The 26,880-nt window shown below is 45.7% G+C and overlaps 1 protein-coding gene across 1 annotated transcript in view; it reads left to right on the forward strand.

Annotated features, from left to right (window-relative positions):
- Nucleotides 1–26,880, forward strand: part of LOC101428047 (RH-like protein) — a 50,806-nt gene that overhangs the window by 14,558 nt on the left and 9,368 nt on the right. The window contains exons 4-8 of the mRNA XM_004465359.3: nt 16,819–16,963; nt 17,714–17,880; nt 19,403–19,540; nt 20,451–20,584; nt 26,787–26,866. Coding sequence (XP_004465416.1) covers nt 16,819–16,963; nt 17,714–17,880; nt 19,403–19,540; nt 20,451–20,584; nt 26,787–26,866 — 664 coding nt within the window. The remainder of the gene's footprint in view (nt 1–16,818; nt 16,964–17,713; nt 17,881–19,402; nt 19,541–20,450; nt 20,585–26,786; nt 26,867–26,880) is intronic.

A 26,880-nucleotide genomic window follows, 5' to 3' on the forward strand; every position in this document is an offset into this window, starting at 1 on the left:
ACCTCATTAGGGCATGCACGGTTGAGTCCCCGCCCCCTTGGTGGGCTATATAAACAGACACTGTATCAAGGAGATAGAAGCAGATAGGTGAGAAAAGAGGAAGAGAGCTCCATAGAAATGGAAGAGAGATGAGCCATCTGCCTGATAGTTTATAGCTGACCTTGTAAAGAGCCCTAAGCAGCTGAGCCCAGAAAGAAATGAGCCCTCTAGCTTACAGCTGAGATTGGAAGGAGCCTGGACCACAGAGCCTTAAGGGAGAGAGGAAGGCTGAAACCCTGCAGACATCTCCCACCATCTTGCTTCAACATGTGGCAACAGACTTCGGGTAAGGAAGTACCTCTTATGGTATCTTGAGTTGGACTCTTTAGGGCCTTGTGAATGTAAGCTTCTACCCCAAATAAATATCCTTTATAAAAGCTAACAGAGTTCTGGTACTTTGCATCAGCACCCCTTTGGCTGACTAATACACAAAGGATGAGAAAGTTCATGGCTATGGATTCAGATTTCACATGGCAACTAACCTTTAAGCACCTGCCATTGTTTTTAAATTAAAAAAAAACTTTTAGCGAATCAATTTTATTGAGACATATTAATAAAGCATAAATCCAAAGTGTACAATCACTGGTATTCGGTATAATTACATAGTTGTGCATCCATCACTTCAATAATTTTAGAGCTTTTTCATTATTTCAATACTATTAGTACTAATAAAAAACAAAAAGCCAACCAACCAACCCACCAACAAAAAGGCCTATCACCTCTCAGTTTATGCTTCTCCACCCATACATAGCTGCTATTCTGTTTCTCTCTCTCTAGTTTATTTGTATTTATACTTTGTAAAAACAGTCTTATTGATGCAATATTGTTGTTGGAACATGGTGGGTCCTCTAGGTTCTTGGCTATGTTACATAAAAGAATTTAAGAACATGCCAGTTTAATTAGGCCAGTAGAAAGAGTTTATTGAGAAGTGAGAGAAAAGAGAAAAGTACACACCTGAGAAAAGTCAATAGAGTTCTGGTACTTTGCATCAGCACCCCTTTGGCTGACTAACAGAGGGATATGATCCAACCTTTGTTTTAAGAGACCTCTCTGGTTGCTGGATCCAGAATAGACTGAAGGGGGCAAGAGCAGAAGCAGGAGGGAGAACAGAGAGGAGACTTGCAACAGTCCACGCTTGGATGGGTCAGAGCCATGAAGGTGGTGGGAAAAGGCTGGATTCTGGCTGTTTCTTGAAGGAAGAACTGAGGATTTGCTGATGGATTGTACTTGGGGTGTGAAAAATAGAGAAGTGTCAAAGATGACTCCAAGGCTTTGATCTTGAGCAGGTGGTGGATGTGGTGGCATTTACTGAGCTGGGGAGCATTGGGGTAGAGTAGATCTGGGAGGAAAAGTCCAGGGTTAGGTTTTAAATGTGGTAGTGCCAGGGTTAAGGTGAGTGTTAAAGATATATATTAGGCATCCCACTGGAGATGCTGAATGGGAACCTAGAGGAAAGTTCAGGGCTAAGGATGTAAGTTTGAGAGTGGTTAGGGTATAGATGGCATTTAAAGCCATGGGATCTAATGAGATGACCTAGGGAGTGAGTGTAAAAAGAGACGTGAAGAAGTCAGAGGGCTAAGCCCTGAAGCACCACAAATTTTAAACACTGGGAAGATGAGGATGAACCAATGAAGGAAACTGAGAAGGAGAAGCCAGAGAGGTAAAGGAAACCCAGGAGAGGACAGAGTCCTGGAAGACCAGTGAAGAGAAGGTTTAAGGTGGGCATGACCTTCTGGGTCAAAAAGCTGCTGAGAGATCAAGTAAGATGAGGACCAAGAATTGAACACTGGGGAAATGGACTTGGCCCAGTGGTTAGGGCGTCCGTCTACCACATGGGAGGTCCGCGGTTCAAACCCCCGGCCTCCTTGACCTGTGTGGAGCTGGCCCATGTACAGTGCTGATGCGCGCAAGGAGTGCCCTGCCACGCAGGGGCGTCCCCCGCATAGGGGAGCCCCACGCGCAAGGAGTGCGCCCCGTAAGGAGAGCCGCCCAGCGTGAAAGAAAGTGCAGCCTGCCCAGGAATGGAGCCGCCTACACTTCCTGAGCCACTGACGACAACAGAAGCGGACAAAGAAACAAGATGCAGCAAATAGACACAGAGAACAGACAACCGGGGGAGGGAGGGAATTAAATAAATAAATCTTTAAAAAAAAAAAAAGAATTGAACACTGGGCGAGGCCTTTGAGGAGGTGGGTGTGCTGGCACTTCCTGTGCCTGTGGAAGCACCTGGACCTCACACCTACATCTGGGTGCTGCGTGACTGGAGCGCCTAGCCCACATCCTTCTGTGACCCTGAGGTCGCCTCTTGACACCACTTCTTCCTGTGCTGCCCGCCCGGACTTGGCTGAGGTGGAGGACTGCCAGCGGTCATCTCCATCAGGAGCAACTGAAAATTTCATACCAAAAGAAATTCGGTTGGCACCCCCATGGTTTTATGACATAAGAAGACTGGAAAACTTTGCCTTTCTCTCTGCCTTGCACAAACTTTGTTTGGATCGGGCAATAGAAGGGAGGGAAAGATGGCTGCAGATGACGTTAACTGCTGATGGGCAGCTCCACCTTTCAGCAGGCGATGAGCTGTGCTTGGAAGATTTAGACTATTTAGAAAACAATTCCACTGCAGGGGAGTGGGGGGAGACTGAAGAAATCATGAAAGAAGGCTAGAAATTTCACCGACTACTGATGCACGATTGTCATCTTTATAGATGACGTACACATAGGTTTATTCCTAGTCATATGTCACAGGTAAGAGCCATATAGAGGGTTGCTTGTTTGCAAGCTGGCCTATTTGAAGTAGTCCTGCCGAACAAGGAGGGTTGATCAGGCTTGTTTGAAACTGAAGGAACGGCAAGCCTGTAAAGGTTATGGCACAGCCTTCTTATTTCAAGTGCTTTGTTGAGCTCTCCTGCTTCTTTTATTTTTTTAGGAGGTACTGGAGATTGAAACTGGGACCTTGTTCATGGGAAGCAGGTGCTCAACCACTTGAGCTACATCTGCTCCCCTTATTTTATTTTTTAAACCTTACAGTAGGCCACCAACATTAATACAGTATTAATGTTCTTGTTATCAGCATGAGAAAAAAAATTCACAGGGGTTCCCATTTCTATATTGATTTAATATCTCAAAAGTTCAGCTGTGGGAAGCGGATTTGGCCCAACAGATAGGGCATCCACCTACCACATGGGAGGTCCAAGGTTCAAACCCAGGGCCTCCTAACCCATGTGATAAGCTGGCCCACGCGCAGTGCTGATGCACACAAGGAGTGCCGTGCCACGCAGGGGTGTCCCCACATAGGGGAACCCCGTGCACAAGGAGCACGCCCTGTAAGGAGAGCCGCTCAGCGCGAAAAAAATGCAGCCTGCCCAGGAATGGCGCCGTATACACAGAATGCTGACACAACAAGATGACACAACAAAAAGAGACACAGGTGTCAGTGTCCGGGTGCCGCTGACAAGAATGCAAGCAGACACAGAAGAACACATGGTGAATGGACACAGAGAACAGATGGGGGGTGGGGGGAGCAGAGAAGGGGAGAGGGAAAAAAAATGTTAAACTATGATGCCCTACTGTCTTTGTTTTTCTAACTATCCAGTATATTAGCACTTACCCTGATGTGCTTTGCAGGTTGAATTCCTTACACTTTTTGCTGGAATTAATTTAAGGGTGTCATGATTAGGTGGTAAAAATAAACTTGAGACACCCCCCCCCAAAGAAAAACAACCCAAAACAAACAAACAAAAAAACTGACCCTTAGATTTGGCAGTGGTGACCTTGACAAGTGTGGGTTTTTTTAAAAAAAATTATTCTAGCAGCATTTGTACAACCTAAAACTTCCCTCTTTTAATCACATTCAAATATATAATTCAGTGCTTTTAATTACATTCGCAATGTTGTGCTGCCATTACCACCATACATTACCAAAACTTTCCCATCGTCCCAAATAGAAATTCTGTTTAAGTCTTAACTCCATAGTCCCTACCCCCACCCCATCCCCTAGTAACCTATAAGTCTAGATTCTGACTCTCTGAGTTAGCTTATTCTAATTATTTCATATCAGCACAATAATACAATATTTGTCTGGCTTATTTCACTCAACACGATGTCTTCAAGGGTCATCCATGTTGTTGCATGTATCAGGACTTCATTCCTTTTGAGAGCTGGGTAAGATTCTATCGTGTGTATATAACACATTTTGTTTGTCCATCCATTGGTAGGTGGACACTTGGGTTGCTTCCATCGTTTAGCAACGGTGACTAATGACGCTACAAACATCAGTGTGAAAATATCTGTTCAAGTCTGCTTTCAACTCTTTTGGATATATTCCTAGAAGTGGGATTTCTGGGTCATATGGTAATTCTATTCTTAACCTTTTGAGGAACTGCCAAACTGTCTTCCACAACAGCAGCACCATTTTGCATTCCCACCAGCAATGAATGAGTGTTCCCATTTCTCCACATCCTCTCCAAAACTTGTAATTTGCCTTTTTAAAAATAGTAACCACTTCAATGGGTGTGAAATAGTACCTCATTGTGGTTTTGATTTGTATTTCCTAATAGCTAATTATGTCAAGCATCTTTTCATGTGCTTTTAGCTATTTGTATATCTTCTTTGGAGAAATGTGTATTCAGGTTTTTGCCCTTTGTTGGTTTGTTTTGATTTGGTTTTGTTGTTTTCTTTGCCCATTTTAAAATTGGGTTGTTTGTCTTTTTGTAGGTGAGTTGAAGGATTTCTTTATATATTGTGGACATTCAACCCTTATTGGTTATGTGATTTCCAAATATTTTCTCTCATTGTGTAGGTTGTCATTTTAATTTCATGATGAAGCCCTTTGAGACACAACGTTTTAAATTTTGATGAGGTCCCATTTATCTATTTTTTTCTTTTGTTGCTTAGGGTGTAAAGTTTAAGAAAACATTGCCTAACATAAGGTCCTGAGGGAAGCGGACTTGGCCCAATGGATAGGGTGTCCGCCTACCAAATGGGAGGTCCGCGGTTCCAATCCCGGGCCTCCTTGACCCGTGTGGAGCTGGCCCATGCGCAGTGCTGATGCGCACAAGGAGTGCCCTGCCGTGCAGGGGTGTCCCCGGCGTAGGGGAGCCCCACGCACAAGGAGTATGTCCCATAAGGACAGCCGCTCAGTGCAAAAGAAAGTGCAGCCTGCCCAAGAATGGCGCCGCACACACGGAGAGCTGATGCAGCAAGATGATGCAACAAAAAGAAACACAGATTCCCGGTGCCGCTGATAAGGATAGAAGCGGTCACAGAATAACACACAGTGAATGGACAGAGAGAGCAGACAACTGGGGGGGGGGGGGGGGAGAAACAGAAAAAAAAAAAAAGGTCCTGAAGATGCATCCCTACATTTTCTTCTAGGAGTTTGATAACACTGGCTCTTATATTTAGGTTTTTGATCCATTTTGGGTTGATTTTTTTTGTTTATGGTTTGAGTTAGGCATCCACCTTGATCCTTTTGCAAATGGAGATCATGTTTTCTCAGCACCATTCGTTGTAGAGACTCATCTTTATAAACTGAGTTGTCTTTGCCCCCATGTCAATAATCAGTTGGCCGTAAATGTGAGGGTCGATTTCTGAACTCTCAGTTTGATTCCATTGGCCTATATATCTCTCCTTGTGCTAGTACCATGCTCTTTTGATTATTGTGGCTTTGTAATAAGTTTTAAAATTGGGGAGGGTGAGTCCTCCAACACTGTTTTTCTTTTTGAAGATAGCTTTGGCTAATTTGGGCCCCTTACCCTTTCATATAAATTTGATGTTTGGCTCTTCCATTTCTGCAAAGAAGACTATTGGAATTTTGATTGAGATTGTTGTTGAATTTGTAAATTGCTTTGGGTACAACTGACATTTTGGCAGCATTTAGTCTTCTAATCCATGAACATGGAATGTCCTTCCATTTATTTAGGTCTTCTTTGGTTTCTTTTAGCAATGGTTTGTAATTTTTTGTGTACAAGTCCTTTATGTCCTTGTTAGATTTATTCCTAGTTATTTGATTCTTTTAGTTGCTATTGTAAATGATTTTTTTTCTTGATTTCTTCTTCTGATTGTACATTACTAGTATATAGAAACACTACTGATTTTTGGGTGTTTATCTTATTTTATTAGCTCTAGGAGATTTCTTGTGGAATTTTCAGGGTTTTCTATATATAGGATCATGTTATCTGAAAATAGGGAAAGTTTTCCTTCATTCTGTTAATGTGGTGTATTATATTAATTGATTTTATTGTGTTGAACCACCCTTGCGTACCTAGGATAAATACCACTTGATTTTGGTGTATAATTCTCTTAATGTACTGTTGGATTTGGTCTGCTATATTTTTGCCAAGGATTTTTGCATCTATATTAATAAGAGATACTGGTCTATAATTTTCTTGTGCTATCTTTATTTGGCTTTGGTATGAGGGTGATGTTGGCTTTGTAGAATCAGTTAAGGAGTGTTCCCTCTTCTTCAATTTTTTGGAAGAGTTTGAGCAGGATTGGTGTTAATTCTTCTTGGAATGTTTGGTGAAATTCCTCTGGGAAGCCATCTGGTCCTGGGCTTTTCTTTGTTGGGAGGTTTTTGATTACTGATTCAATCTCTTTAAGAGTTATTGGTTTGTTAAGATTTCTTTTCTTGAGTTAGTGTAGGTAGTTTGTATGTTTCTAGGAATTTGATCATTTCTCCTAGGTTATCTAATTTGTTGCCATACAGTTGATCATAATATCCTCTTACAGTCCTTTTTATTTCAGTGGCATTTGTAGTAATGTCCACCTTTTCATTTCTGATTTTAGTCATTCATATCCACTCTCTCTCTTTCATCAGTCCAACTAAAGTTGTCAAAATTTTTTTCATTTTAGAAAGAATTTAAGCATACCATTTATATATGAACATACATAAACAATAAGTGTATAGAAAAAGTTGTGACTTACAAAACATGCAAGCATAACATCACGGGGGCTCCCATACATCACCCTACTGCAAATACCTGGCATTGTTGTGAAACATCTGCAACACATCATGAAAGAGCATCACCAAAGTATCACCACTAACTGTAGTCCATATCTCACATTTTCCCCCAACCCACCCTGTTGTTTGTTTTGTTCATAAACCATAAAATTTATCTAAAGTGTAAAATCAATAGTATTTGACATAATCACCGACTTGTGCATTCATCACTTAAATCAATATTAGAGTGTTTTCATAATTCCAAAAACAAAAAAACCAACAGAAACCAAACCACCATCATACCCATCTGTTAACTATACTAATTACAAATCTTGTGATGTGCTTTTCAGCATTTCTATTCATTTCCAAACATTTACATAACACTCTACCATTTCTGCACAAATTAGATCTATATCTAACTTCCTTAGGAACCACAAAACAGACTTCCACAGTGACTGTGCCATTTTACATTCCCACCAACGGTAAATAAGCATTCCTGTCTTTCCATATCCTTTCCAACACTTGTCGTTTTCTGTTTTGTTAATAGTGGCCATTCTAGTAGATATGAAGTGATATCTCATGGTGGCTTTGATTTGCATTTCCCTAATAGCCAGTGATATTGAACATTTCTTTCCCTTAGCATAATGTTTTTGTCTATTAACATCTTGTAACATTAGCATACATTTGTTCAATTTCAAGGAAAAAAAGTCTTATATATGCAATATTACGCATATTCACATGAGGTTTTACTATGCTATACATCCCATGTTACTTGTTAGCTTTCCTTTTAGTAAAATATTTTACCTTACACTTTCCCTTTCAACCACTGTCATAACCATATAATAGTACTGCAAGTTATAAACATTATGATGTGCTTTCAACTTTTCTTTCAATTTTCAAAGATTAGCACACATCCTTTTTACCAATTCTGCACAGGTTAACCCTCAGCTTTCCATTCTCTAACCTCATTTTATTTTCTGGTGACATATATTCAATTTATTAACTATATGAGATTACACAGTGTATTTAGTTCATAGTAACACAATCGTACCATATTTATCCTTTTGTGTCTAGCTCGCTTTACTCAACATAGTGTTCTCCAGATTCATCCATTTCTTCTTACAGATGCATAATATTCCATCGTGTGATTACATGTTTGGTTTATCCATTCAACGGTTGATGGACACTAGGTTGTTTCCATCTTTTGGCATTCGTGAATAATGCCACTATGAATATTAGCGTGCAGATGTCTGTGTCACCACTCTCAGTTCTTCAGGGTGTATACTGGGTATATACTGGGTATATACCCAGTAGATATGGCAAATCTATATTCAGCTTCCTTAGGAACTGTCAAACAGTCCTCCATAGTGGCTGTACCATTCTACATCCCCACCAACCCTGAATAAAGTGTTCCTCTCTCTCCACATCCTCTCTATCACTTGGAGTTTTCTGGCAGTTTAATAGTGGCCATTCTAATTGGTGTGAAATAATATCTCATTGTAGCTTTGATTTGCCTTTCCCTCATAGCCAGTGTTGTTGAACATTTCCTCATGAGACGTTTTTTGTTTTTTATTTTGTTTTGTTATTTGTATTTCTTCTGTAGAAAAATACCTATCAGGTCTCCCAGCTGGGCCAGAATCATCTCTTCAACAAATGGTGCTGGGAGAACTGGATATCTATAACCAAAAGAATGAAAGAGGACCCCTATCTCCCTCCCTATCTAAGAATCAATTCAAAATAGATAAAAAACCTAAACATAAAAGCCAGGGCCATAAAATTCCTAGAAGATAATATAGGGAAAGATATACAAAACCTTGTAGTAGGTGTGTGTGTGGGGGGTGTCTCTTAAACCGTACACCCAAAGCATGAGCAACAAAAGAAAAAAATAGATAAATTGGACTTTCTCAAAATTTAACACTTGTGTACCTCAAAGGACTTTGTGAAGAGGGTAAAAAGGCAGCCTATTCAATGGGAGAAATATTTGGAAATCACACATCCGACAAGGGTCTAGTATCTATGATATATAAAGAGATCCCACAACTCAACAATAAAAAGAAAAATGACCTGATTAAAAAATGTGCAAAAGACCTAAATAACACATATGTGGGTGTGCTCATGCGATCATTCAACTCCCCGAGCCTCTGCTCAAGTTTTCCATTCTTTTCTCTCTCTGTTCTTCTTTCTTTTCTATTTCAATTGTTCTTTCCTCTACATCACTGATTTTTTCTTACATGATTTCAAATCTGCTGTTATGAGCCTCTATTGTATTTTTAATCTCTCTTATTGTGTCTTTCATTCCCATAAGCTCTGTTATTTTTCTAACCAAGATTTCAAATTTTTCTTTATGCTTACCCAGTGTCTTTTTTTTTTTTTAACATTTATTTATCTCTTCCCCCTACCCCATACATTGTCTGCTCTCTGTGTCCATTCACTGTGTGTTCTTCTGTGTCTGCCTGTACTCTCTTTAGGTGGCTCTGGGAACTGATCCTGGAACCTTCCAGAGTGGGAGAGAGGCGATCATTCTCTTGCACCACCACAGCTCCCTGATCTGCTGCGTCTCTTATCTCTCCTCTGTGTCTCTTTTTGTTGCATCATCTTGCTGTGCCAGCTTTCTGCATGGGCCAGCACTCCTGCTTGAGGCAGTACTTTGTACAGGCCAGCATTCTGCACAGGCCAGCACCCTGTGCGGGCCAGATCGCAGCATAGGCTGGCTTGCCTTCACTAGGAGGCCCTGGGTATCTAACTCTGGACCTCCTATATGGTACATGGGAGCCCAATTGCTTGAGCCACATCCGCTTCCCATCCAAGTGTCTTCTTAATGTCTTTTATTTCTTTAGCCATGGTATCCTTCAACTCCATGATTTGATTTAGGAGATTTGTATGAACTTATCGATTAGCTATTTCAAGTCCTGTGTCTTGTCTGGAGCTTTGATTTATTCCTTTGCCTGAGTTATATCTTCCTTTTTCCTAATATGGCTTGTAATTTTTTGCTGATGTCTAGGCATCTGATTCTGATGCTGAGTTTACTCTGATGTTCAATTTCTCTTTCTTGCCTAGGGATTTATTGTTAAGTAGCTCTGTGCTACCACTGTTCTTTAACTCTTGGTTCAACTTGTTCTAGATATGTAGGTTTGCCCCTGTTTAACGACACAAACCAAGGCTAAGGACACAGTAGTGGGGTGCAGGCCAGTCTTCAAGGGTCTTGGGGAGGGGGCAGTAAAAGCACATGCTTGCCTTTCTTTTATTTAAAATTTATTATTTTTCCCTTTTTATGCACTTTTATGGTCTGGCCAGCAGATGGCACACTTTGACAGCCCTCTCTGCTCAGACCCCAGATGCTAGGGAGCAATGCATTCAGTCTAACTCCACCGTGGGTGGTGCAGATACAGTTTCCTTGGGGCTGGCCAAGCTCACAAACTTTCACAGAAGCTGTTCTCCTCCCGTGGCTGGCTGGACCCTCCCTCCCTCTGCCTCCCTAGTAACCAGCCGAGGGCAGTAAGGAGGGTTTTGAGAAGGCAAATTATGTTTAACTCCTTGCTGGCTCTCAGTGCAAACAATGTGGCGGCCCCATCCAGCCTGGAAGTATGCGAACCCTCCAATGCAGCAGACCAAGTTCTCTGGCCAAAAGCGGAACTTGCTGTAGGCTGTGTCTTTCCCTCACCCTTTTCCTGGGGGAGAGGATCCTGCAAACCCCCTCAGTCCTCAGCCACTGCAGTCTGCAGACTGCTGTTTGCTCCATAGGTTGGGGGATGGGCACCCACTGCTGCTTTTGCAGCTCTACTCAGGATTTTTCAGCCAGCTGAGACTCATTTCCTTCACCCCTCTCTCTTCTGGGGGGTGCCTTACCTTCTCCTGGTATCCTGAGCCCCAGAGCAGCCTCTCAGGCAGTCTCTGTCCTCTAGGTACTTTTTTTGGGAGAGAAGTGATTCCTTTGCCTTTCTAATCCTCTATCTCCCTCTGCCTCTCTAATCCTTATCTTCCTGAAGGTCATGATGCTTCTTGATGGAATTAGTTAGATCCCATCAGGTTTGTCAATTTTATTGATCTTTTCAAAGAACCAACTTTTGATAAAAAACTTCTTAATAGTCATATTAGTTGTGTGACTCTTACTGAAACAATCTGCATGACTTTAAAAACCTTTATTTGGTGTATTGTAGAAGGAATAATGTTTTAAAAAGCAAAAATATGGAGATGATAAAATGTGAAAACATAAACGGTGGGCCTTTTTAAATAAGTGGGGTGGTACACACATATTCAGCCTGACTAAAATTTTAATCATCCTTGTTTGTGTTTTAAAAGTACATGAATTTTAAAAAGGAAATAAAGAAATACCCCTAGATCTTGGGGAAGTGGATTTTTATGTCATTCTCTGGTGCCATCAAGCTAAGCCGGGGACAAGAGTACCTGTGGAGAGAGTGGGAGATAACAGTGCTGGGAACCTTCAGGCCAAGAGAACAATTTACTGGAATTTACCGAAATTTACCAGTTTCTTCTTCCCACTCTTCCCTGGGTGCTGTACAGTGTTACAGTGTTCTACTTGACTCCTGGGTCTTGAAAAATAGTTGTTTCTGATAGTTCCTGCTGTTTAATAATTGTTCTGGTGAAGGACTGATTCCTGAGCTTCCTTCCCTGCCATCTTCCCACAATTCCAAGTGTGGTGTTGGAGGAAGGAGGGTGGGGAAAAGCCTGACCTGATTGGCTCAAGAGAGAGTGGGAGATGAGGAAGTGGAGCCAGTGTACAGAGGCAACTCTTCCAAGGAGTTTTGCTAGAGAGGGGAGCAAAGAAACGGAGTCAAAGCTGGAAGGCAGAATGGAGTCAAGGGAGATTTTGATATTTAACTTAAAATAGGTACTGCTGTATGGCAGTTAGAGTAAGCCAGTAGCGCAAGAAAAAACCTGATGATTCAAAAGAGAGATGACTCTCTCTTTGAGTCTTTGAGTTGGAAAGAGCAGATGCATGGGCAGCTCATCCTGCAGAGACGGTGGGTGCAGATGCAGGTGGGCTGGTATTTTCTCAGAGTAACAAGAGGCAAAGTCACCAGCTAAGGGTGAGGGTGCAGAGGTGGCTCAGGGTTGACGGAGAGAGAAGGTGCGATGTGGTCACCCGCAAGAGTGGAAGAGTAGATGGCTAGGGGGAACAGTACGACTGCTGGGTGGCACTCAGGGCCCCCTTGGGGTCTGTGGCCATATGGAATGTGCTCCAGGTCTGTGATCCGTTCTTCAGGGTCTTTAGCCACTCTGTGGCAGGTGTGGAAGTAGCAGAGAACTGGACTTGACCAGTCTGGGGTTTGCCCAAAGAGAACTTCAGAGAGCAAGAGAGGCCAGCGATGAGACTGTTTTCAAGGGAGGAAATGTAATGGTGGGCCATGGAATCTAACCTGGTGAAGGAAAGAATGAGAACGCAATGGGGTGATGGACAGTGAAAATGGGAGCATTCACTACATGGATTCTGAAACCAGTCTGCTGGGGTTCAACTCTCAGCTCAACCCATGTTAGCTGAGTAAATTAGGCAAGTTAGTTAACCTCTCTATGCCTCAGTTTCTCTATATGTAGAATGGGGATAGTAATAATACCTACCTCATAGGACTGTTGTGAAGGGTCAACAAGTAAAACATTTAGAACTGTGCCTGGCACAGGGCATGTGCTATCGCAGACATTGTCATCATCGTCATTATTATTAGGATCAAGTGATTAGAATTGTTGGAGTGGGGACTTAAGGAAGTGAGCTGCACAGACAGGACGTAGTGGATGCTGAAAGGTAGGATGCTTGAACTGAGATTTTGGTGGTGGTGTAGTTACTGGTAATGACAAGATCCAAAGTTTGACAGTAGATGTACGTGGCAGAAGAGTAATGTAGGAAAATATATTAGAGGAGAGAGGGTCAAGGAACAGAAAGGGGAAGGAATTGGATGGACCAAGAGAATGACAGGAGAAGTGATGGAGAGAAAGACTGTAAAGAGGTGCTAGGAGGCAGCCAGGAGGCAGGTGGGTACCTGCAGCAAGCAGCGGGAGCTGGCGGTAAAGTCTGATGGCGCGCACCTCAAGGGAGCTGGGGATGTTTGGGGAGGAAAACGCAACAATGGTCTGGAAGGCAATACTGGGATGCTTATTTCTTACCCAACCATTATTCAATGAACACATCTGGGGAAATATCTTACTATAATATGATGCTTTCAATAGTGATTTTCTAATTCCATCTTCTCTTCTACATTCATTAGTTGGCACTCTTCTGAAAGAAAGAGCTTTTTCTTCTCTTCCATTTAATTATATATGTATATATGCATACGTTTATTTATATCACTATGAACTCATGGATTCACACAGACACACTAGTGTTTTCTGCCTTTATCCTTGCTTATAAGGATTAATGACACCTTTGTTCCAAGGAAGAAAATTTCACTGGAGTGCACTTAGGCAAAACGAGAGGAATTTAGTATATAAGGACCGCCAAGGGCAGGAGGTGCAGCCACACTCAGGAAGGGACTAGAACCGAATGTGAGAGGCCTTTTAGGATGTTTGTGATCTCTATCTTTTAACTCTGTACATCTGATTTTTCTGCACACCAGCTTTCTCTGTAGTGGAAAATATGATTTCCCCTTTGTAGTAGTTTGATATGGTAATGATTCCAAAAATAGATATTGGATTATGTTTGTAACCTGGTCTGTATCTGGGCATGATTAAGTTATGATTAGGGCTTTGATTGGGTCACATCATTAGGGTGTTGAGTCCCCACCCCTTGGAGGGAGGGGATGCACAGATAAAAGGTATGGCAAAAGACAGAGTTGAGGGTTTCTGATGTTGGAGTTTTGATGTTGGAGTTTGATGCTGAAGACTTAAGCTGGACCCTGGGAAGTAAACTCACAGAGAAAAGAGAAGCCATCCTCAGGAAGAGAGGAACGCTGAGCCCAGGAAGAAGGAAGCTATGGGAAGGAAGGAAACTTGAACCCAGAGAGAAGCAAGACCCTGGAAGGGAGAAACCCAGGAAGCCTGAACCCTCACAGCCGTTGGCAGCCATCTTGCTCCAACACATGAAAATAGACTTTGGTGGAGGAAGTAACTTATGCCTGATGGCCTGGTATCTGTTAGCTCTTATCCCAAATAAATACCCTTTATAAGAACCAACCAATGTCTGGTATTTTGCATCAGCACCCCTTTGGCTGACTAATACACCTCCGTTGTTTTTTGTTTGTTTTGTTTCCTTTTGTTTTGTTGTTTTAGGAGGTACATGGGGATTTAACCCAGGACCTTGTACATGGAAGCAGGCGCCCAACCACTGAGCTACATCCACTCCCCAATGAGAGTTGGTATTTTCATTTGTTGTTTTTAGGAGGTACCAGGGATCAAACCCAGGACCTCGTATGTGGGACCAGGTGCTCAACCACTTGAGATGCATCTGCTCCCCTCTCCCTATTTTCTTCTTGAATTTACATGTCCCAAATTCTGCAGTAAAGGATATTCTTCTCTCTTGGTTCTTCTTAATCCTATGGTTTGAGAACCTCATTGGCTTACTGGGCCACCTGTCTGCTTCTGGTTCAAACAGCTGTAACTGGCATGGAAGGTGGTTCACACAGTAAGAGCAAGGCTGCCAAGAGCTGCCAGGAAGAGGGGGGACTTCCCAGGGACGGGAAGCTCACTGTGAGTGGGCACTATAGACGTTCTCTTACTTTGCTACAGTCTTCATGATGATTATTTTTAAAAAGGCTGCATTAATTCAATGCCATCTCCTCTCTGCTCTGCGGCTTGGACTTGCTAGCTTAGCTGGTTCAGAGGAAGGTTTAGCACTGATTTGGAAACTTCGTTGCTTGCCCTCAAAACTCCACTCAACATGGGTTTGTTGAGTGGAACAGCTTGGGGGAATCAGAGTCAGTGACCAAAGCCTCTTCAGTGGAGACAACTCAAAAAATGAATATTCCAGGCCAATGATCCCCAAGTTTGTTCCCGGAATCCTGATGGACTGCAAAGAGATTTATTCATTTATTTATTTATTCATTCATTCATTCATTCATTCATTCATTCCTCTCCCCTTCCCTCACCCCCCACCCCGGTTATCTGTTCTCTGTGTCTATTTGCTGTGTCATCTTCTTTGTCCGCCGCACGGGAATCTCTGTTTCTTTTTGTTGTGTCATCTTGTGTCAGCTCTCCGTGTGTGTGGCACCATTCCTGGGCAGGCCGCACTTTCTTTCGTGCTGGGCGGCTCTCCTTACGGGGCGCACTCCTTGCGCGTGGGGCTCCCCTAGCGGGAGACACCCCTGCGTTGCACGGCACTCCTTGCGCGCATCAGCACTGCGCATGGGCCAGCTCCACACGGGTCAAGGACGCCCGGGGTTTAAACCGCGGCCCTCCCATGTGGTAGATGGACGCCCTATCCACTGGGCCAAGTCCGCTACCTGCAAAGAGATTTAAAAATGCATAATCTCTTTCCAGTCCTTACAAGAGAATTCCAGAGACTTTCATTTCTATGGATGACCGAGGGCTCCTTACCATTCATTCATTCATTTCACAAATATTTATTGAGTGTATATTAGGTACCAGGCATGCCTCTAGGCAATGGAAAAATACAGCTCTCATGGACCTTGAGAAATAGGTAAAAAGTACAGCATATGAGGTCCTAGTAAGTGCTAAGGAGAAAAAATAAAATGGGGAAAGGAGGAATGGAGAGTTGGGGAGGGTGACCAGGGAAGGCCTTATCAAGCAAGTCATTTTTGTACAGAGACTGAAGGAAGCAAGTGAGAAAGTCTTGTGGGTATGTGAGAAGGGCAGGGCAGTGGAGCGCTCTGCCTCTCTGGGGAGGAGTCGTTTATAACCAGAACTCTTTAGAAGAACTGGCACACAGGGATAATTAAAACAAGCCAGATTTTCAGTTGGTCTTACTATTGTCTTAAATTCTCTAGACAATTTCGCCCCTTTACTGCCTATACCACTCCCTTCGCCCTGCCCTTTTTTTGCCACTGCTGGGATTAAGAGCTTTCCAGGCAGTGGGACAGCCAGTACAAAGGCCCTGAGGTGGGAACCTACCAGGTGGGTGAGGAAGAGAGAGAAGGACACTGTGTCTGGAATGGAGTAAGGGAAGAGGAGAGGAGAAGGTGACGTCAGAGAGGCTACGAGGAGGGTGAATCACAAAGGGCCCCTAGGTCATAGGCAGAATGCTGACTTTGACTTTGAGTGCAATGGCGCTCCTGAAAGATTCTGAGCAGAGCAGTGGGATGGTCTGACTTAATTTTGACAGAGTCACTTTGGCTGTTGCATGGAGAAAAGTCAGTAGGGGGACAAGGGTGGAAATGGGGAGGCTAGTATAATAATTTGGGGTATTGGTGACGGTGGCTTAAACCAAGGTGGCATCAGTGAGGAGAGGTGGTAAAAGTTCTGCTAATCCTGGATATTTTTTGAAGGCTCAGCTGACAAGCTTTACTAGTAGCTTCCACGTGAATTATTAAGGATTACCAAACTTGATGTTCATATATCTAGAATTTACTGAAGACTTAAATTCAGTATGATAAGGAATCTGACTGCTCCAGGTTGCAAAGTTTATATCACTTATCACTCCATGCAAAGCGTTGAAAAGTCAGTGAGGTGCATGGCCCTTGGATTTTTGCTCCACCTAAGCGGGCCTTGGCTAAAATCCTTTAGCACAACCAGCGACCTCCCTGGGGTGAGTACCTGGCTCCCCACAGGGCTCTTCTGAATGGGGAACAGCTGCTGGTCTGGGTAAGCTCCTAACACCAGTGTCAGGACGTCCAGCCACACCTGCAGGAAGACCAGAACTTTCTCCAAGGAACAGGAAGGGGCTGCCAGTGGACAGAGGTGGCTGTACTCACCGCTCCCCCTGGGTTTTGTTGTAGATGGACAGCCACTTGAGTATGATGTATATCCATATGTTTGCAGCCTATTTTGGGCTGGCCGTGGCCTGGTGCCTCTCGAAGCCTCTGCAGGAAGCGGAGGAGAAAACTCAGACGGCAACGATCCCCAGTTTGTTTGCCATGCTGGGTAAGGACAGGGGGCAAGGGGGGGGGGGTGGTCTCATCCCTGGGCTGAGCTGAGAGGTTCCAGAAAGGCTCTGCTGAAACCTCTCTGTCCTTTCCCAACCGGCCCTGGGTGTCTGAAACCCCTTCCTACTGACTCATCCCCTGGGGTAACGTTTGCTAAATGTTGAAGCACTCCCTTCTAGGGACCTCTCTTTATTAATATCCAGAGAAGAGGAGAGACTCGTTACGTAAGAGTTTAAAAAGTTTTCAAATCCCTTTGTCCTCATTGAAAGGGGAGAATTGGACAAGTGAAGAAAGTGGGACCTGGGAGTGGAGGAAGGGACAGGGGCGGGAGTGGGAGGAGAATAGCAACAATGCTGTGTTTTGAAAAGCCTCAGTGAAAATGATGAACTTAGGCTCCTAGGAGAAGCTTAGAGAAAACAAGGAAGCAAGATTGATTGGGAGTGAGTGGTATCAGGCCATGAGGCTAAATTAATGCAGCACACTAATTTTTAAAAATAAGCATTTGACCGTCTCAGACTGGGGTTAGGAGGCCTGGGCGTTGGGGATTTCAACTCTCTGGCCTTTTGTTTTTCCTTGCTGTAAAGTATGTTAGCTGGTCCCTACAAACTTGAGAATTCAGAGACTTGCCCAAAGTCACATTGACAAAACTGAGGCTCGCCAGCTCCTGGATTCTCCCGTCTGACGCCCCAGAGGTGCAGCTTTGGGGCAGGAGGGGTGGTTCTGGCCAGTGACCTTCTCTGGTCCCCAGGCACCCTCTTCCTGTGGATGTTCTGGCCAAGTTTCAATTCTGCTCTGCTGGAGAGTCCAAGCGAAAGGAAACGTGCTGTGTTCAACACCTACTACGCGCTGTCGGTCAGTGCAGTGACAGCCATCTCGTTGTCCGCCTTGCTGCACCCCCGAGGGAAGATCAACATGGTGAGGAGGGGGCCGAGGGAGGCAGACCCTTGGGCAGCACTTGGGTCCCCCAGGTCCGACACACAGGCCCACGTCCCCTCTCCCATCCCCCAGCCCCAGCCCCAGCACTGGCCCACGGGCTGGGAAAGAGCATGCCTCGGGACAGAGCCTTTTCTGCAGAGCCACGCGGCTTCAGGAAGGGCCCCATGTTGTCAGAATGGGCACTGGAACTTAGGAGACCCTGAAAGGATCAAAGGCTCTCAAGGGGAGCCTTTAAATCATGAGCTTGGCATCAAGCGGACCCAAATGGGGACACTGTTCCTGCTGGATGTCAAAGCCAGCCCCCCTAAGCAAGGTTCAGCAGGAAATCAAAACAAAACAAGGATAGCATCAGTCAACCTCTCCCATCCACCCAAACATTTCAACAATGGAATCATCAGAATTAGAAGTAAAGGATGTTACACTAGTTATGTGACCTTGGTTAAGCCACTTAAACTTTTTGTGCCTCCACTGCCTCATCTGTAAAGTGGGAGTTAAGAGAGAATGCATGTAAAGTGCTTAGTGTAGGGGAAGAGGTAGGCAAGCGTTAGCTGCTTTATTCATTTAGCTGGGGGACTGTGAGTGTGTGTCCTGTGGGGTGAGATGGGCAGGAGGGTAGAACCAAAGGCAAAACAAGTTCCCATAATGATCACGGCGTGAGAGGTCAGCCCACCAGAAGTAGTAGTGGGAAAGTCTAGATAGACGGGGGGGGGGGGGGTCAAGAATGGAAAGAATGTGGACATAATGACAGGTTAGCAGCATAAGGCCCGTGCTACGGGAGGGGGGTGTCCCTCACAGGTGACCCCCCCCCGGTGACAGCGAGTCTAGGAACAGACAAGGTGGGAATATCCTGGCAGGCAGGCGTGAGCACCAGGTCAGGGAAGCCCAGAAGCTGGTCCCAGGGCCCAGAGTTCCAAGACCTGGGTAGAGCTGGGGGGCAAGGGGGGGGAGCAGGGTAAGAGCAAGGCAAGCCCCCAGTTCTAGAGGAATGCAGGACATGGTGGAGATGTGGCTCGGGAACAGGGCCCAGCCATTGCAACTGGCTCCAGTTGTAGGGGTGGCATAGTCACCAACCAACCAATAATAATAATGAAAATAATAAAAGCAACAATAATGGCTTATGTTTACTGCGCATTTACTCAAGGTCAGTAACAGGCACGTAGGCTAAGGGTCGTACATGTGGAACTCATTTCATCCTTAAAATTCCCCTCTCCACTAGGTACAACCACAGCTCCATTTTCCTGACAGGAAAATCGAGGCTCTGAGAGGTTAAATGGCCAAGGACACATCACTAATAAGGGTGACGGGTGGCCAGGATGCTGAGCAGCCTGATTCCCTAAATGGTTACCAGTCAAGGGCACTGATCCCTGAGCCTGAGAGGGAGGGGTGAGAGAAGCCCATTGACGAAGCTCATGTGGTCCCAACCCAGCTGGCTGAGGAACTCTGGGCAAGATGGTGTCCTCTCTATGCTCACTTCATTCACCCACAGGTGATTTCTTTGCAGACTCATATCCACAATGCTGTGCTGGCAGGAGGTGTGGCTGTGGGTGCCTCGTGTCACTTGATCACTTTTCCTTTTGTCGCCATGGTGCTGGGCCTCGTGGCCGGGCTGATTTCCATCGGGGGAGCCAAGTGCCTGGCGGTAAGGAGCTGGACAACCAACACCCTCTGCTTTGGCTTAGACCATGGTGGGCCATTGTGTGGTGACCCTTCTAGAGAATGGGCTTATTGGCTTAACTTGGAAAATGTGCCTATCCCTGAGCTGATTTGGAATGTGAGGGGATTGGGAGGACACATTATGACTGAATCATAGGGTAGAGGTGAATCATGGGTGGGACCAGTTGACAAGCCTGGATTTTTATTCTGAAGACACTGGGCATTTAAAGGAGGGAACAATATGATCAGATTTGCATTTGGATCTGTACCTATTGGCTCAGTGGTAAGTGGGAGGAGCTTTGAGCTGGGAGTCTGGAGGTGTGGGCAGAGTCTTTTCTTCTGGCTCTTCTTCTAACCAGCCAAGGTTGACTTTAAGATGATGCTTAAGATTGGGTTAGACCAGTGAATCTCAACCAGGGGGTGATTTTACTTCCCAGGGGACGTTTAGCAATATCTGGAGACGTTTTTGGTTAGCACAAGGGGGGTAAGGGGGATGCTACTGGCACCTAAAGGGTTGAGACCAGGGATGCTACTCTGCATCCTAAAATTCCCAGGACAACCCCCACAGCAAAGAATTATCAGCCTCAAATAACAGTAGTGCCTGGGCTAGACCCTTACTACTCAAAGGGAGGTCCATGGACTGGCAGAATTGGCATAACCTGGGACCTTGCTAGAAATGAAGAAACTTAGGCTCTGCCCCAGACCCACTAAGTCAGACCTGCATTTTAACAAGATCTCCAGGGGATGTGAGTATACACTCAAGTCTGAGAGCACTTTTTAGGGGAGCCCTAGTGCCTGTGCTCCTTTGGTGGCTCTGGATGTCAATGATCTGTGAAAATGGGGGGAGGGCTGTCAGTCTCACATGCAGATTTGCTTACAGTGATGTTTGTCCCCAGGCGCATTTTAACCCCGTGCTGGGGCTTCACGACACCTGCGGGGTGCACTACACCTTCGGCTTGCCGGGTCTCCTTGGAGGGATCACCTACATCGCGCTGATGCCGCTTCAGATCAGCGGAAACAGGAATGCAACGTGGGTCACTTGGGTGACCTTAATACCCCGACCCACCTGGGGAGAAGAGTGGCCAGACTCCTTAGCTAGAGGGTGGGGTGGGGTGAATTCAGGGCCGGGCACCCAGGAGGCCCTCAGCACATATTTGTTTGACCAATTGACTCAGAAATTCTGCCAAGCCCCAACCATGTGTGGAGTCATTGCTTCTCCAATCCACATCTTTCTAAAGAGGTAGCTTAGGTGCAGGTCAAAGGCAGACGGGCCTGCCCCTCCTCCCCAACCTTCCCCGTGCAGACAGAGCGGGTCAGTCAGACCCAGGCCAACTGAGTCAGCTGGTCAACTGACGGCACGTCAAGTGTTTGTGTGGTGGAGTCAGACTGGTCTTGAAACCTTGTCCCACCACTTACTAGCTGGGCAAGCTACTTACCCTCTCTGTGCTTCCATCTCCCAGCTGTAAATGAAGATAATAATAGTACCTCCCCTCCCAGGGTTGTTGGGAGGATACATCGATCCACATTTCATCGATCCTCTACTTGATGACAGGCCCTGTGTGATTAAGAGGAAAATGATCTTAACGTTAGGAAAATGTTAAGCACAGTCCAACCCTGTCATTTTACACCCAGACCTGGAGAGGGTGGATCATGGACCTCTGGACCAGAGTTATATCCAGTGTCCCCTAGACAATAGACAGCTCCTCTTGGAGCTTGTACAAAGTGTCTTCTGGATGTGATTTACATAAAATCAAAGAGTGACTTGTGCACGATCCAGGAATAGATTTTTCCAAATCAACTGACAGTCATCATCATAATGTTCCTGAGAATAATCACTAGCTTGTATTGACTGCTTTCTAAGTGCTGAGCGTTGTTGCTAAGGACATTACATGCATCATCACATTTATTCCTCCCAAGTACCCCGTGAGGTAAGTGTCATCATCCTTCCCTAAGAAATGAAACTTAAGAGGAGTGACCCGCCCAGGGCCCCTCAGCTGGACCTGGCTGTAAAGGTGGTGAGCTCCTGAAACAGGTAATGAGGAGCTCCTGGTGTTCAGCCGCCCCTCTGGCAAATCACCGAGGGTGGGATCTCTTCCAGCACTTGGGTCCCTTCCAGCTCCAATATCAGAGATGACCGTGGCCCCAAATTCTAGGACTCAAATCGAGGTGGGAGAGACACCCCACCTTGAGCTGCTTGGAGCCAGGAGGATCTCATTTGGGTTTGGGGAGGCAAGGTGCCAACGATGCAGCTGTCACATTTCAATAGCCATGCGACTCTGGGAAAATCCCTTCCTCTCTCTGAACCTCAGAGTCCATACCTGTGAAATGAGGGATTGCTCTAGCAGGGATTGCAAACTCAGATGGCTGTGGGGGCCAGGCAGGTAAGGTACAAACATGAGCCCAGCCCAGGGAGGCTGGGAGACCATGGGCAGTTGCTCCTCGGCTCCAGACGATCATGGCTGTGCAGGGACCCAGGCTCAAGTTGCCAAATCCAAGGACATTTCAAAAGAAGCAAGAAAGCCAGAGTTGTACATGCTCTTCTGATCTCTAAGCCCTGGCAAAAATTCATCAATCTTTGGAAAAACTGTGTGGGTCAAGTTCTGCTCATGGACTGCCAACATGTAACCTCTGAGTCACCTGCTCATCTAGATGCCACATTCTGTGATTCTCTGGTTCTCCCAGAACAGTGGTTCTCCACAGTGTCAGTAGCACCTGAGGACTTGCTAGAAATGCAAATCCTTGGGCCCTACCCCAGATCTACTCAATCAGGAATCTATTTGGGAAGTGGTTGTGGCTCAGGCAGCTAAGTTTCTGCCTCCCACATGGGATGTCCTGGGTTTGGTTCCCAGGGCCTCCTAAAGAAGACAAACAAGCAGACAACAAGCAAAATCAATGAGCAGACAACGAGCAAAAACAAACAAGCAGGGAGCGGATGTGGCTCAAGCAGTTGGGTGCCTGCCCCCCACATGGAACATCCTGGGTTTGGTTCCCAGTGCCTCCTAAAGAAGAAACAAACAGATAAGAGATCAGACAATGAGCAAAACCAAAACAAAACAATGAGCAAAAACAATGAGCAAACAGATGAGGGAGCCATTTCGGGGGCGGGAAAGCAAACAAAAATATCTATTCGATGGGGCCCAGCAACTGTGGTGTAAGAGTCCTTCCAGGTGATGCCTTGCAAGCTCAAATTTAAGAACCACTGGCCTATAGTAAAAAAGAAGGAAGAGAAAGAGAAGGAGGAGATGGAGGAGAAGAAAGAAACAGTCAACTGGTGGTGTGCTGCTAAATGATAAAGGACTGGCTGTCCAGGGAAACAAAGCCCTGCCTTCTCGCATTTGCTGATTTCCACCGTGCAAATCCTCCCACTGTGGCTGGCTTCAAGCTCCCAGGGTGACATGACTGAACCCAGAGCTGGGAAAAATGAGCACAGTCGACTCTGGTGAACCTGTGCGAGCTGGCACCAGCACACCTTTGCCTGCCCGTTCTCATCAGGATGAATCAGCGCAGCACCAAGAAGCAGTGTCCGCGCTCCTCTTCAAGGACCTGGCAAAGGGAAGGCTAGTGATAGCGATGGCCTCTTGGGGAGGCCTTTGGTTTGGTGGAAGGAAAGGGCACAGGCTCAAGGACACACTAAGGTCATGTGACTTTAGGCATAGTACTCAAGCTCTCTTTTAGGTCTCAGTTTCCTGTCTGTAAAATGGGATAAGATCGGTGTCACGGGGCTGCTGTGAGGATTTAGGAATATATAATAATTAAAGGGCTTAGGACAGTGCCTGGCATGGAGTAATACCCGATCCACTATCCCTTTCTTGATGCTGATTGTTGGTGCTTCTGCTTTCCTCCGAGAGGTGTCTCTACAGAGTGGCAAGAACGTAATGAGAGATGACCTCTGCGCTCGCCATCAGCTCGCTCTCTGTGAAGTGTGGCTTCAGTTGCTTTATTAGCTTGGTGACTTTGGGCAAGTCAGGTAACTTTGCATTCATTCCACAAACAATATTTGTCTATTTGCTATTCAGAGGAACATATGTGAATGAGCTAGAAGGATGTGCTCGCAGATGCAACAGAGCATATTTCACAAATTGTGGGACATTTAGTAACATTGAATCAAGCCGTGCAGATGTTGTTTCTTTTCCAGTTCTCATTCGGTCCTTTGGTTGCCTCCAGGAGAAGGTCTCCCCTTGGTGCTGGGCGTCTCTGCCCCCTTCAACACCTGAGCAGTCGCAGGGGGGACCTCAGCCTGGGAGGCTTGCATGCAGGCTCCTACATCTGGCAAGAAATGTTTTGTTTTTCCCAGTAGCCCTTTTACAGTTACCTTCCATTTGTGCTAGTGACACAGTTTCCTCTTAAAAACGTTTATTTAAATGTTTACAAGTCTAGACGGCCCCGTTGGTGAAGGTAGCTCTCAGCTGCTGAAAACTGGGCAGCCCCTGGTGGGCTCTGTGGTTAGACAGGCCTGGCTGCACCCGGGCTCCCCCCACTCCAGGCCACGTGCCTTGGGCCGTTTGGTTCACTTTCCTGAGCGGGGCTTCCGCGCTCCCTGGTGAAATCAGATGGCAAAGCGTCACTGCGGGCCTGGCACAGGGGAGGCCTCATGCGTGGGGGCTGTTCTGATGGCGGCAGATTTCTCTTTTGTCCGTTTCCGTATTCAGAGGGCAGCCAGATAGAGTGAGCTGGGGGTGGGCGGTCAGAGGATTGGGGGTTGGCCTCCCCTCTGCCACTTATTATTACTTTTTTTAAAAGTTTTAAAACTTTTTATTATTTTTAAGTCCATCCCCCAAAGTGCAAATATCCTAAGGGGACCACTTGCTGAAGCTTCTGGCAAGCCCAAGGAACCAGCACGCAGCACCCCTTTGTGTCTTGTTCCATGGGAGCCAGTAGCGTGGCCTCTAACATCTTAGATCCCTTTTGCCTGTTTGTGCTCTGTAGACACGGAGGTCTGTGCGTTTGCACGTCTGCCTTCTTGCAGTCGACACTGTGGCTATGAGTACCTCTATTGGTGAATAGAGCTGTAGCGTGATCCTCTTCGTGGGGAAACAGACAGTCATCGTGTGAATTCAGCCCAATTTATTTATCCATTCTTCTGCTGATGAACATTTGTACTTCCCAGTTTGGGGCTGTTGTGAACATTCTAGTACTGCGGCTATGAACATTCTAGACTTGGGGAACATATGAATGCACTTCTCTTGAGTACATACCTAAAAGTGGAATTGTTGAATCATGCAGCATGCGTGTGTTCAGCTTTAGCCCACACTGCTGGGCAGTCGTCCATAGTGGTCTTTGCCGGTCTAATCCCAGTGGGAGAGGCGAGTTCCTGGTAGCTCATACGTTGTCTTGTCCCTCTTTTTCCTTCTTTTCCATTTTAGCCATTGTGGTAGATGTGCAGTATCATACTTATTTTAATTTTAATTTCTGTGATGACTAATGAAGTTGAGCACTTTCCATATGCTTTTTTTAAAGGCTTACTTTTATTTATTCCCACCCCCCCCCCCTTTGTTTTGTGTTCACTGTCTGCTCTCTGTGTCTGTTTTTTGTATGTTTGTCTTCCTTTTAGGAGACACTGGGAACCAAACCCAGGACCTCCCATGTGGAAGGGAGATGCCGAATGGCCTGAGTCACCTCTGCTCCGACTTATTGTGTCTCTCATTGTGTTTCCTCATTGTGTCTCTTCATTGTGTCATCCTGTTGCATCAGCTCACCATGCTAACCCATTGCGACAGTTTGCTGTCTCACTCGTCGCCTGTAGAAGGTGCTAGAAACTGAACCCAGCACCTCCCATGTGGTAGGCAGGCATCCAGCTGCTTGAGCCACATCTGCTTCCTTCCATGTGCTTTTTGGGCATTCATAGATTATCTTCTCTTGTGAAATGTCTGTAAATTATTTTGCCCATTTTTCTATTGTGTTGAATGGCTTTTTTCTTATTGATTTATAGGAATTCTTTATATATTCTGGATATGCATCCTTGGTTGGAAAAGTGTGTTGTGAATGCCTTCACCCACTTTGTGGGTTTCCATTTCACTTTCTTAAGAGTGTTTTTTTGATGAACAGAAGTTCTTAATTTTAATATAGTCCAATTTATCATTCTTCCTTTTAGCTCTTTTGTGTCCTGTTTAGAAATCTTTGCCTCCTGCAGGGTCACACAGAAATTCTCCTATGTTGTCTTCTAAAAGTCACTTATTTTTGGCAAATTGGAAAACTGGACAAATTATTTAAATTTATTAAAATTGGTATTTCATTCAACAAACATTTGCCTGAGCCTTCTACAACCTGAGTTGTGTTTGGTGCTGGGAAAGAAGTAAAACATTCAACAAATACGAAGCTGGGGACGATCAGGGCCCAGAGCTCGCTGCCTCGAGGAGGGGGGTGGCTGCGTGGACAGTCGGGTGGGTAATAATCGCTGCCACTTGCACTCGCTACGTGAGAGGCCATGTGTGAACTCTCTTCATCCCAGAGGTCGGCGCTATCATCACTTCTCCACTTTCTCAAGAGGAATCAGGACAGAGGTGAAAGAACTTGGCCAAGGCAGCACAGGAAGCCGAGGTCCTCTGCCCAAGGCTGCCGAAGAGCTGATTTCAGAAATGGTCTTTTCTGAGCTGTGCTTTATCTTCAGCGTGGGGCTGTGAGCTGCCCACCTGTCTTGTTTGTAGGGCAGAAAAGACTTAGGTACTGGCTTGTTCCATCCAGCTGCCCATAGGGCTGGCAGTGCCCCGGGAAAATCACATCCAGCCTCCCAAGGCCCCCTTCATAGTTTTAAGTTTAAAATGAAGCCCTGCGGTTGCCTTAAAGGAGAGAGGAAGGGGAAGTGCATTTAAGTGGAGGTAGTTCTGATAGCCAAGCCATATCCTGCTTGCCCTGACATAAAGAAAACACTCAGCACTAATTTCCTAAGGAAACTGGGGGCCCTGAGAGGTTAAGTGACTTGCCCAGGGGCACACACCTAGTAACTGACAAAGTGACAGCCCTGGGACGTGGACGGGTTTTCTGACTCCTAGTCATTTTCCATGGGGTCCAAGGATTAAAATAGGCCAAAGAAGATCCTAGACTCTCTGCCCCTCCCCCCATCCCGCAAGGCTTTGTGGGAAATGGTGGGAATGTCCCAGGTCGGGAGAGGACACTTGTCCCGATGGGCCTTCCTGAAACATCGCCCTTATGGAGTACCCAGTCCGTCCCCTCCCCCCCCCCGTGGTCTCTTAGCCGTATGCTGTGTGTCACCACCTCTGCTTTGTCATTTCCAGGGTCGGCTTCCAGCTGATCATCGAGGCTGGGGCGCTCAGCCTGCCCCTGGCCATGGGTCTGGTGTCTGGTCTCCTGACAGGTCAGTGTGAGCCG

Source organism: Dasypus novemcinctus, chromosome 9 (assembly GCF_030445035.2).
Source record: "Dasypus novemcinctus isolate mDasNov1 chromosome 9, mDasNov1.1.hap2, whole genome shotgun sequence".
NCBI classification, from domain to species: Eukaryota; Metazoa; Chordata; class Mammalia; order Cingulata; family Dasypodidae; genus Dasypus; species Dasypus novemcinctus.